We start from the raw sequence: 12994 nt of genomic DNA, 5'->3' as shown, positions 1-12994 counted from the left end.
CCTACATTGTTCTAGTAATCGGCTCAGCAGCAGCGGGTGCTTTGTTGTTTTTCTGGATGGTGATCCATTGTAGGCACGAGGGGTGGTGTGGAGGGAGCTGATTGATGAGTAGCACTGAGTACATGGCACACCATGGCGGGGGAACGATGAGATCTCCGATGAAAGGTGTGTACATTCATGATCGTTGTCTGCTGGCACAGTGACGTCACTGGTCGTGCTGAGTGATCGGCGGCTTCAGCACTGGACAGCGCCCCCCGCCCTCCTCTACATGGCACCCGGCTTCACCTGTCACCTGTCCAAGATCCCTCCCTCTCTATTGATTGCTTTTATCACCTGTATTCATGTATTGTCCTCAAGGAGCTGACAATCTAAGGTCCCCATCTCACAGGATAGATGTGCACCATTAATACATGATGATGATGATGAATGGAGATAGGGACCTTAGAATGAGCGTTAGGGACTGATGTGATTGTACAATATATGTAAAGTGCTGACTACATGTTTGGTGCTATAAAAATGCCTCTAATAATACTAAAAAATGTGTATTTACCCGTATGAGCTAGGGAGCGTAGATTATATGCTCCCTGAGGGCATGGACTGATGTGAATGTACAATATAGATGTAAAGTGCTGTGTAAATTGTTGGCTGTAAATTAAGAGCCAACAGTTTACATATATATTATACATTCACATTGGTCCCAGTTCTCAAGGAGCATACTCTCTAAGGTTCCTAACTTACATGGATATTTACACATTATTATTGGTATTTATATAGAACTGACAATTTAAACAAAGCTTTACATATACTACATTCACATTAGTCCCTGCCCTCAAGGAGCTTACAATCTAAAGTCCCTATCTACATGAATATATACTTAGTATTACTATTATTAATAATACTAATGTACATATATCTGTGTGCCTACAGTTTAAATATGTATTACACAGTCCCTGTCTTCAAGGAGCGCATAATAATAATATTATTATTACACCAAAAATTTACACACCTTGTACATTCACATCAGCCCTTGTCCCCAAGGAGAGCACATGGATAGATGCACATCATTCTTATTTTTAGTAGTAGTATTTATATAGCACCAGCAATTGACGTGGAGCTTTACCCTTGGTTCATACATACACTATATTGCCAAAAGTATTGGTCGGCCTGCCTTTAAACGCACATGAACTTTACTGGCATCCCTGTCTTAGTCCGCAGGGTTCAATATTGAGTTGGCCCACCCTTTGCAGCTATAACAGCTTCAACTCTTCTGGGAAGGCTGTCCACAAGGTTTAGGAGTGTCTATGGGAATGTTTGACCATTCTTCCAGAAGAGCATTTGTGAGGTCAGGCAGTGATGTCGGAAGAGAAGGCCTGGCTCACAGTCTCCACTCTAATTCATCCCAAAGGTGTTCTATTAAGTTGAGGTCAGGACTCTGTGCAGGCCAGTCAAGTTCCTTCACTCCATACTCGCTCATCCATGTCTTTATAGACCTTGCTTTGTGCACTGGTGCGCAGTCATGTTGGAACAGGAAGGGGCCATCCCCAAACTGTTCCCACAAAGCTGAGAGCATGAAATTGTCCAAAATGTCTTGTATGCTGACGCCTTAAGAGTTCCCTTCACTGGAACTAAGGGGCCAAGCTCAACCCCTGAAAAACAACCCCACACCATAGTCCCCCTCCACCAAACTTTACACTTGGCACAATGCAGTCAGGTAAGTACCGTTCTCTTGGTCACCACCAAATCCAGACACATCCATCCAATTGCCAGACAGAGAAGCATGATTGGTTACTCCAGAGAACACGTCTCCACTGCTTTAGAGTCCAGTGGTGGCATGCTTTACACCACTGCATCCAAGGCTTTGCATTGCACTTGGTGATGTAAGGCTTAGATGCAGCTGCTCTGCCGTGGAAACCCATTCCATGAAGCTCTCTACGCACCGTTGTTGTGATAATCTGAAGGCCACATGAAGTTTGGAGGTCTTTAGCTATTGACTCTGCAGACAGTTGGTGACTTCTATGCACTGTGCGCTTCAGCATGCACTGACCCCGCTCTGTCATTTTATGTGGCCTACCACTTTGTGGCCCAGTTACTGTTGTTCCCAGTTGCTTCCACTTTGTTATGATACCACTAACAGTTGACTGTGGAATATTTAGTAGCAAGGAAATTTCATGGATGGACTTATTGCACAGGTGGCAACCTATCTCGGTACCACGCTTGAATTCACTGAGCTCCTGAGAGCGACCCATTCTTTCACAAATGTTTGTAGAAGCAGTCTGCATGCTTAGCTGCTTGATTTTATACACCTGTGGCCATGAAGGGGATTGGAAGGGGATTGGATCCAATGATTTTGAGGGGTGTCCCAATACTTTTGGCAATAGTGTATGTGGTGTGGGAAACGCTATGATCCCTGTGTGTTTCCCACACTGTATTGCAATCACACTGTGTTTGTGATCTGCTGTAGGTGTCCATACAAATTTAATGACACCCCAAATGGATTGCAAACACATTGCGGTTTGCCAGCACAGGACCGCACAGTAAAAAAAGACCATGCAATCCTGTTGCATTTCAGCTAGAAAAAAAAAGTGCCTTCACATTTTTAGTGCTATGCGGTTTGATTTGATGGACTCAAGCTGCACCACACTGAATGGCATGTGAATTGCACAGGAATGCGGAACTGTTCCTGTACAGCTCACATGTGAGCTGTAGTGTGAACAAGGGCTTACACATATTGTACATTTTACATCAGTCTCTGTGTTCAAGGAGCTTATTACGTAGGGTCCCTGTCATGCATGATTGTAATTAATATTATTATTACAGGTTGTTATTTAGTGCTAACAATTTATGCAGAGCTTTACATATATTGTACATTCACATCAGACCCTGTCCTCAAGGACTTTACAGTCGAAGGTCCTTAACTCACATTTATACATACATACATGTTGTTGTTATTATTATTATTCTTTTAGGTATTTATATAGCACTAACTTGTACATAGCAATTTTACATATATTGTATGTTCACAGCAGTCCCTACCTTACAGCGCACAATTTAAGGTCTCGTATACATACACATTATTATTACTTCAGGTATTTATTACTACTATTATTATTAGAGATATTTATGCAGCAGCAACCATTTAGATAGCAATTTACATATACTTTACATTATCATCAGTCTCTGCCCTCAAGGAGCTTACAATCTAAGGTCCCTTACTTACATACATACCAAGGTCAAATAGAAGCCAATTAACCGATCAGTATGTCTGGAGTGAGTGTTGGAAGTAACTGGGTACCCAGAGAAAACCCCACACAAACACGCAGAGAACATGCAAACTCCATGCAGATAGTCTCTAGGGCGATAGTGTCTAAACGAGGATCTAGTGCTGCCCCAAATACACTACCTACTAAGCCACTGTGCTCCCCCAAATACAAAATATCCCTAACATGCTCTCTGCATTACCAACTGTTGTAAGCACTTGTGTTTATTGTTGCATAAATTTGGTAGATCACTAAACCTATATATTTTTTTCATTGCAGGGGTAGACACAAAATTGAAATTTACCCTGGAACCTTCACTGGGACAGAATGGTTTTCAACAGGTAATGCTGTGCAGGTTTATGTATATAAATCTGTGTTGGTTTTTTTTTTTTGACAGACTGTCCCATGTTTTGATATTTTGTACAGTTGCAGATACAGTGGCCTAGCATATTGCACTGTTGTCTAATAGCAATTTAAGTGGCTAAACTAGCCTTTCTCAACCTTTTACCTTCAAGAACTCATAAAGCTGAACTTCAGAAATGATCCTAATTGTATACTTCCATCAAGCCAGCTTGTACCAATGCAAGCATGTGCAGTATAACTTCTACCCGAGGGACCATTGGGAAAGCTGCTAGTCACTGTAGTTGTCGGTGCTGCTACAGCGATCACTGAATTCATGAGGCAGAGTTGGGACGGGAGCTCTTAATCTGTGCTGATAAAATGTTTTCAGTAAGCAGAATAAAATGTTTAGGGGTTTGGAATAGCTAGATAGATAGATAGATAGATAGATCACAACACTGAACAGTCATGCTCATCAATGGTTAGATGTTGCTATAGCCTAAGCTATGTAATGCTATTCTTTTTGTACAAAAAGACTGTTGCCTGTGTACTGGATAAGGTACTCTGAGCCTCAATTTCACATAGTTAGTCTGGAAATGACTTTTTTACTGAACAGTAACCTTATTATTATTATTATACAGGATTTATATAGCGCCAACAGTTTGCTCAGCGCTTTACAATATAACGGGAGACAATACAGCAACAATACAGTTCAATACAAGAGGGATAGGAGGGCCCTGATCCTTGGAGCTTACAATCTAGGAGGGAGGGGCTTGTGGTTATTATTATACATATTATATTATAATATATTATTAAGCACTGGTTTGAACTGGTTACATTACTGTATCTTCAATGGGTATTTATACAATTAGAACATTGTAGTTCATTAATTAAAAATGCTAGGCATAAATAATTTATTATCCTATGATGGTTGGCCCTTACTTTTTCTAAGAGCTTGTAAACTAATGGGACACTTATGCTACTGTTTTCTGTGTTTCTAGTGGTACGATTCACTCAAAGCTGTTGCCAGACTACCCACTGGAATACCTAAAGAGTGGAGGAGGAAAGTAAGTGCTTGTTAACATTTTAAATACATCGGTCTAGTGTATTGGCAGTAAATACAGCAAGCATTTCTTTTTTATTTTGTAATTTAAAAAAAATGGTAACATGGATATTTTATATAGTTTGTCACCTTGCACACTGAAACCACAAGAAATATTATTATTATATTTATTTTAATAGTATACAGGATTTTTATAGCATAAGTAGTTTGTGCAGTGCTTTAAAATATAAAAGGAGACCGTACAATCACTATACAATACAATTCAATAGAAAATGGATTGGATACAAGAGGGTTAGGTTAAAATCACTATAAAATAAATTTTTTTTTTTTTTTTACTGATTTCAGGTATGGCTGACACTTGCAGACCACTACTTACATAGCATCTCTATAGACTGGGATAAAACTATGCGCTTTACATTTAATGAAAGAAGCAATCCTGATGATGACTCAATGGGAATCCAAATTGTCAAGGTAATACTCTTCAACAATAGCTTTTAGTGTTAGAAGGAAATGACTGATTACTTCTTTCTGGATTGGGGCCTGATCAGTGTATGCTTGCTTAGTGGCGTCGCTGTGGGGGTGCGGACCGCACCCAGGTGACACCCGCCAGTGACTGATCTGCATCTTTTGCCTGCTGTCTGGGTTACTATCTCTGTCCCTGGCTCACACAGCAGAGCAGATTCCTTACTGAATCTGCCTCCCCCTCCTCGGCTGTTTGCATTGTACACATACAGGAGGGGGAGGAGGGGGAGGAGGGACACCACTGTACATGTCCCACGCTGATCTGAGGTTTGTACCAAGTGTACTATATGGTAGCTGGACAGACTGACCAGGAAGAGAGGCAAGCTAGCTAGCACACGTGGAGAGGGTGGGGGGTTTGTACTGAGGGGGAGTCTGTACTGAGGGAGGGGGAGGGTCTATACTGGGGGTGGTTGTCTGTACTGAAGGGAGAGGGTTCTATATTGAGGGAGGTTGGGATCTGAACTGAGGGAGGGGTTCTATACTAAGGGGGAGTATCTGTACTGAGGGACTGAGGGAGGAGGGTCTTTATTGAGGGTGGTGGATCTATATTGAGGGAAGGGGGACCTGTACTGAGGGAAGGGGGACCTGTACTGAGGGAAGGGGGACCTGTACTGAGGGAAGGGGGACCTGTACTGAGGGAGGGGGGTCTACACTGAGGGAGGGGGGTCTACACTGAGGGAGGGGGGTCTACACTGAGGAGGGGGGTCTATACTGAGGAGAGGGGTCTATACTGAGGAGAGGGGTCTATACTGAGGAGGGAGGGTCTATACTGAGGAGGGAGGGTCTATACTGAGGAGGGAGGGTCTATACTGAGGAGGGGGGGTCTATACTGAGGAGGGGGGGTCTATACTGAGGAGGGAGGGTCTATACTGAGGAGGGAGGGTCTATACTGAGGAGGGAGGGTCTATACTGAGGAGGGAGGGTCTATACTGAGGAGGGGGGGTCTATACTGAGGAGGGGGGGTCTATACTGAGGAGGGGGGGTCTATACTGAGGAGGGGGGGTCTATACTGAGGAGGGGGGGTCTATACTGAGGAGGGGGGGTCTATACTGAGGAGGGGGGGTCTATACTGAGGGAGAGGGTCTGTACTTAGCGGAGAGGGGGGGTCTGTAGTGAGGGAGGGGGAGACTATACATGTGGGGGGGGGTTAAACAGTTTTACTGCACCAGGTGACACCAACTCTAGTGACGCTACTGTGCTTGTTGCTGTAATAGGAGCCTGAAAACCTAGAAGAATTATTATTTATATCTGTCCCTGTTCTTCCCTCTGCCAACACTTCATTATTGTGGTGGTCACCTGCAATGCTGTTTGTCCACTATGGGTAGCACTTGCATAAGGTGTTGTCTTTGTCCTTTGGAATCCTGGAGTACTAGAAAAAAAAAAAAAGGAAAAAAGTTGAATCTACACATGGGCCTGCACAGCACACATGGCCAGCGGCTTCTGTTTTTCACACAGGTGGGTCTGGAAAGCATTAGACAATCCAGTTGCTGACAATTTCCTAATTATGTAGCCTGTGCTCTAGGAACATCAATTCTTGGGTTTTGTGAATATGTAGGCCGGGTTTTCCAGACTCTGCTAGAGTCTGACCTATGGGGGTTGTTTTGCACAGAATCCTGTGACAAGAGGCTTCAGGCCCAGCAGGAAGATACATAAGCAGGCTGTTATATAAAGGTCATATTAAACATTTGAGTGTGAATTTTAATGTTAGAACAGTTAGACAGCATTTGCCGTTCACTGTCCGGATATACTTGCTGACTGGAGTTTCTTTTTAAGTTGCCATATCAGTGTTTGATATGTCTAAGACCTTCCTAGGAACATTTAGTCCACATATACAGTATGTGCATGCATAAAAATTGACATGGTGTATTTCATTTAATGATCTAAATGAACCAAAATGCAGATTTGTTATGTGTAAAAATGAGTACACCCCTACATTTACCACTTTTTCAAATTCATGACATTAGAATATGGTGTTCCAGATTAGGTGCCAATTATTAAAACCTCCATAGCGTGCATGCAGGTGGAACCTGTCTTATTTAAACCTCAGACACCCAGGGGTTTATTTTACTGTTTAGGTAACTCTTACTATAGTTGGAGTCCAAGTGCATGCATCTACAGTCATAAAGAGATTGCACCAATTCAACGTGCATTAGAGGAGTGATAAGAAAAAGTCTTTGCTGTCCAATAAGATTATTAAAGCACGATTGCAGTTTGCCATTTAACCTAAAAGCAAAGATCAGGTCTTTTGGAACAATGTGCTGAAGACTGATTCACGATTGACTTGTTTGGTCACAGTAACAGTAGACATGTTTGCTGCAAACCAGGACAGTATTTCAGGAAAAGAGCCCCATAACTGTGAAGCATGGCGGTGGAAAGGTTATGGTTTGGGGTTGCTTTGCTGCTTACAGACTCAGTCCTCTGTTCTTCTATACATTCTGCATCATATCAGAGTGTGTCTGATGAGAAAGTGAGGCCATCTATCCAAATGTTGAAGTTGAACCGTAAATAAATCCTTCAACACAATAATGATCCTACCTATACACACAAGCAAATCCACCAATAAATGGCTCAAAACGAAGTAAGAAGACTGTCCTAATCAAAGCCTTGATTTGATTCCCATTGAGGTTTTGTGTAGGAATTTTGCAAGTAAGGTTCATGCGAGGAAACCCACAAACCTTTTTGCAACCAAAATAATTTTGCTTGGAAAAGTGGCCAAAAAGTTCACTGAATTGATCTTAGAAAACGGGGGCAGTTTTATAAAATGCCTACAAGAAGTAATTTCTGCTACAGAGACTGCAATACCAGCTTTTGGTGCTAAGGGTGTACTTAACTGTTCTACATACACCATTAGGCTACATTCACATGGGCCACTAGCCCTGGAGCGAATGGCAGAGGCAGGAATTGCTGCTGATTTTGTCGTCCATGAGCTGCTAGGTATAGCGGCCAAGCCCTGTACACTTCAATGACATGTTGCCAGCGGCTGTCCACACAGCCAGTGATTATCTGTGGTGATTGCTGCTGGATGCACTTTTTGGCTGCAGGCAGCCCATCGTTGAATTGTACAGGGTTCAGGGGCTGCAGATAGCCATCCACGGGTGACAAAAACAACTTCAGGAATCAGTAGATTCCTGCCGCTGTCATTTGCACTGGGGCTGGTCGCCCATGTGTATACAGCCTTAAACCTACTCATATTTTTGGCAAATGCAATAAATTATATCATGAATGAAATGAATGAATTTTTCTTATTCCTTTTCAAGTATATCACCTTTACCTGTAGGCACTGCTTTAATGAACATCTAATGTTTGCATGTTCAATACCTTTCTTTTTAGGACCTCCACAGGACTGGCTGTAGCTCCTACTGTGGACAGGAGGCAGAACAGGATAGAGTGGTACTTAAACGGGTTCTTTTGGCCTACGCCAGATGGAACAAGTCTGTCGGCTATTGTCAAGGGTTTAATATTCTGGCTGCACTCATCCTGGAAGTAATGGAGGGCAATGAGGGGGATGCACTTAAGGTATATACAATTATTCTGTTATTATTCTGTTGTTAATGTGGCATCAATTTATTTGTTTTATTTTACAGTTTCCAATACACGCAGTGGTAATTGATTCCAATACAGATTCATTACAATTGTACACAATAAAACTCCTGCTTATGGCAAGTGTTCTTAGCATTGCAACGGATATTTAAATACATCACCAAATATACATTTAAGCTTTTCCTTCGAGGTTGTGTGCAAATAAGATGTCATGATGGCTTAGCAGCAGCTTGAACAGAAACACTTCTAACTAATGGAATATGTCTGCTAAGAAAACTCCCTTGATTCTCATCAGAGATGTCTCCTCCTCTTGTCTGTGCTAGGCAGATGGCCTGCTATTGCTACACTGATTGACAGGCTCTGTACTGATCTCATCCTCCTTGTAGATCTCATCAACGAAAAAAAGAAAAAACTGTATCCATTACAAAAAAAAAAACCTGATTGCTATCTAAATCTTTTCTAGTAATGCCATCTGACTTAAAATTTCAGAAAATCATTGTGGTATGCACACAGCATACATGGATGGTGTGCTGTCTTTTGTTTGTTTTTATAGTGTTTTGGACTAGGTCACCTACAGACCATTTACCGTGATCTACCAGTGAGCCAAATTAATATAGAATTACGTGCACGTGGAAGCAAGAATCTGACACTGTTGCAGTTTGCCAACTTCCTAAAATTCTGTTTTATTGAGGAACTAGCAGTATCATTTATAGGGCTTATGATGCAGGCAAAGCATATACGTTGATTGGGTGAAAAGTCCACTGGGTTTCTGCGTGTTCTTCCATCCGTGTTGATATCTTCCAATCATTGTCCCCAAAAAGACTCATTCCCTTTTATGGGGGTTGTTTACATTAAAATATACTTTTCTCCTAATGAGTCACCTAGGGTGAGACTCCGGATAAAGGCGCCATCTTAATTATCATCATTGTTCTGTCAACTTATATCTGATTGTTTTCTTAAGAGAGTAAGGAATTTAAAGAGCAAGAAGCAGAAAGTAGCAAGACTATAAAATTGTCATTTTACTGATCATCTAATAAAACGTGGACTGTCTATCACAATCCACTACAATATAGATTTAGCATTTTACTTAAAAAAAAAATTGGAGATATAAAAGACACAGATGAATGTATCTATGTTATCATCAATACATCAATATTTATTTATTTATTTTTTTTCTCCCACGTTTGAGTCACTTTCACTTATGTGTGTGTTTTTTTAATTTCTCACGGAGGGTAGGGTGTGGGTCCTCGGGCATACCCAGAAGTCTAGGGGGAGGATGTGTGGCCTTTTGGTTCCTTCCTCCCCTGTTCCTGGGGGGTCTCTCTTCGGGAGAGCCCCCTGAACTAGTACTTGGTGGTGGTTTTGGCTAGCCACAAGGAAAGGGGTCCGCCAGGCCTTTTCGCTAGGTGGACCATGTGAAAACCTCAGTCCCTGTCTGGATCTTCGTGCCCCGGGGGATCAGGGTAGAGGTCCTACCTCTTCGGGGGTGTAGACAAAGCACACCCCTAAGTGAACTTTTTTGTGTTGGTGTTTTGCACTTGCACCTTTTTTTGTTCACTTACGGGTTTTTCATTCTTTCTCACTTCCACGGACTTAAAAAAAAAAAAAAAAAAAAAAAAAGTGTAATTTCTGTTTGCTGCCTCATTCCTCTACTATTAGTATGAATCACTTCTGACACGATTTCATGACACCAAGAGAAAAAGGTGACAGGAGAGGGACCTCCAGCAGAGTGATAGCCACAGCTCTGTTCCTGTGGTGATATCTGTGCAGGGGGAGGGTGGCCAGGAGCCCTGCAGATAAAGGATAACTGTACTTTGTTTAAAAATCGTTAAAGGATAAGTTCACCTTTGAAGCATTGTACATATTACATCTGTATTTAGGGTGTAACCTGCTCCAAGTCTCCCCTTCACCCCATAAGCAGTCCCCCTCCCTGTTACAGTGAATGGAGATTCTCTCCCTGCACCCGCTGTCACATTTCAAAATCAATGTGACTGTGCAGGGCTCCGCCCACACAGCCGCATCATTCATTCACAGCACCCTGTGAATGAGAACACTATAAGTCCTGTCTGCCACTGCGGCCCTCATAGTTCATTCGCAAGCCCTGCAGCTTTCTAAATCCTGTGCAGAGATGCAGGCAAAAAGTTGTAGGACTTGTCTACAGGAACGTGGCATTGCACTTGCGATCCACTGCTTATGGATGCAATGCTTTGCAGGCTCCTTGGGGGAAAAAAAATAAGTAGTGCACATTTTTTTTTCTGCAAAAATATATGAATTTATTAATTTTTCTTCAAAGGTGAAAAATTTGTTCTATATGTTCTGTACAAATACTCCCAATAGGCTTATTTAATAATTTACAATACAATGTAAAGGCGGATTGCTATGTACTTTCCTAACTGTTACACCCATAAAATGTTTAATTGATCATACAATAGGTAAAGCTTTAGACTGGCAGACATTGGTGCATTTGTAGAACTGACACCATTTTCTTTGTGGAGACAGTCCTTGTCTTTAATAATTCACAGATCGCTGCTGCTCCATAATTCAGAGAAAGCTTTCACTAGTCATCTGTTCATTTCTTCAAGGCAGGATGTATGTAAACTCTTTTTGAGCAAGTAAAGCATATGCATAAAATGAATATTGATTTAACTTCAAACATTTTTTTAATCTCATTGATAATCCTCATCTATGTAAATTATTTAATATGTCTCCTCCCCTTCCCAAAAAAACAACAAAGACCAGTTCATTAGAAGTATTGCTATGAGCTGCACAGCATGAGAGGATGCAGAATTTTCTCCCTTGGGGCTGCTTTCCTCTCTTGCAGCTAGTATGCCCACAAAACTCAATGTATAGTTTATCAATATTGCCAGTAGAAGTTGGCTGTAATGATCAATGTGTTGTGATCTCTTGATTCTGACTACACAAATGCCTCCCTCTCCTTATATCTATGACATAAGAAGGAATGATTATGTGGTTCACATAAGGTAGCTGGGAAAGCTGATAACATTGTTTGCATTTTCTGAAATTACGAGGACATGGGATTTCTAGATTAATAGGTATTTTTCTGTACTTGCAGAAACTTTACCTAGTCTAGTCTGAAAAAAATAAACTGTTGCAGCCACCCCATCTAAAGCCTTGTAGGCTGCCTATGACAAGACAAAAAACCCCCAAAAAGTAACACATGCAGTTTTGTGTAGCAAGTGGTATCAGCCCTGCCCTGCTATCATTTGCTAATCCACCTAAAACATCCCTCTTTCCTATTATCCACAACATAGAGATCAATCATTACATCTTATTCCTCATCCTCTAAAGTTAAAGAGCATTTAATCATATGCAAAGCTGGGTTCATTTATGGGGTTTATATATGCCTGTTCCCACTGGCAGGTCACATATATGCGGCCTCTTGGTGGGTGAACTTTAACACTGAGAGGCTGCATATATGTGTTCCAATTGTAAACATTTCTGCGCTGAGAGTCCGCACCCTGTGATCTCCCAGCATACTTACTGGCAGGTGCTAGAAAGCTCTCGACGCCCATTTGCGATTGGGAGCTTCCTGATCATGTGATCTCTGTGACTGCCATCCCAGTGGTCACATGATCGGAATGCCTTCCTCTTAAAGGGTCGTGAGCCTGCGGCTGGAAGGGGTTAATAAAGTGGCCACTGTGTTTGTATTCATTTGCAGCCACAGCCATTACTCCTTCTAAATTTGTTACACATTTTCAGGTATGTTAGCATCTCCTCACTAGTAGAAGTTTGTCAGTTAGTATTTTGAAGCGCAGAATGACATGGTTCTGCGTCAGTTGAGAAAACCGCAATTGGCAGCCCATGCCTGTAGAAGCTTGCAGTCTCAAAAGAGCTCCAAGCACACACTGTTGGCATATAGTACAAAGGGCATTACCTATAGCAAACGGCTGAATCCGTCTCCAGCTGACCTGAAATCCGTATCATTTTAATTCCTGTGCTTTCTTAAGGATTACAGTCCTCTTAAGCTTAGCACTTTGCTTCTTGCACTGTTCATTAAATACGCTTGACTGTTTTCGTGCAAAAGGGAGTTGATTTACTGCTTAACATCAGGGGAACAAGTCCTAAAATGTTGAACCACCTACAGTACATATTGTCACACTGAGACTATATTTAATTTCAGTTCTCAGATTTTCTCAGGATCACAGTCCTAAACCAAGCCAAAAGCTGACCCCTAGTGGTGGCTGCATGATGCCTGTGCAAATATGGTATGGACCACTACACCATCAAGTAATCTTAAAGTGCATGTCAAGGC

At 41.9% G+C, this 12994-nt stretch overlaps 1 protein-coding gene across 4 annotated transcripts in view; it reads left to right on the top strand.

The window, feature by feature from the left end:
* The window catches only part of TBC1D30 (TBC1 domain family member 30), a 96732-nt gene that overhangs the window by 58510 nt on the left and 25228 nt on the right, over positions 1-12994 (top strand). For all 4 annotated transcript variants that reach the window (XM_089674154.1, XM_089674155.1, XM_089674156.1 and 1 more), the window contains 4 exons: positions 3537-3598; positions 4598-4663; positions 5005-5130; positions 8512-8697. In XM_089674154.1, coding sequence (XP_089530280.1) covers positions 3537-3598; positions 4598-4663; positions 5005-5130; positions 8512-8697 — 440 coding nt within the window. The remainder of the gene's footprint in view (positions 1-3536; positions 3599-4597; positions 4664-5004; positions 5131-8511; positions 8698-12994) is intronic.

This window comes from Staurois parvus, unplaced genomic scaffold (genome assembly GCF_062004578.1).
Source record: "Staurois parvus isolate SC_StPar_1 unplaced genomic scaffold, SC_StPar_1.0 ptg000147l, whole genome shotgun sequence".
In the NCBI taxonomy this organism is placed as follows: Eukaryota; Metazoa; Chordata; class Amphibia; order Anura; family Ranidae; genus Staurois; species Staurois parvus.
This window is presented reverse-complemented; position numbering and strand designations above follow the sequence as displayed.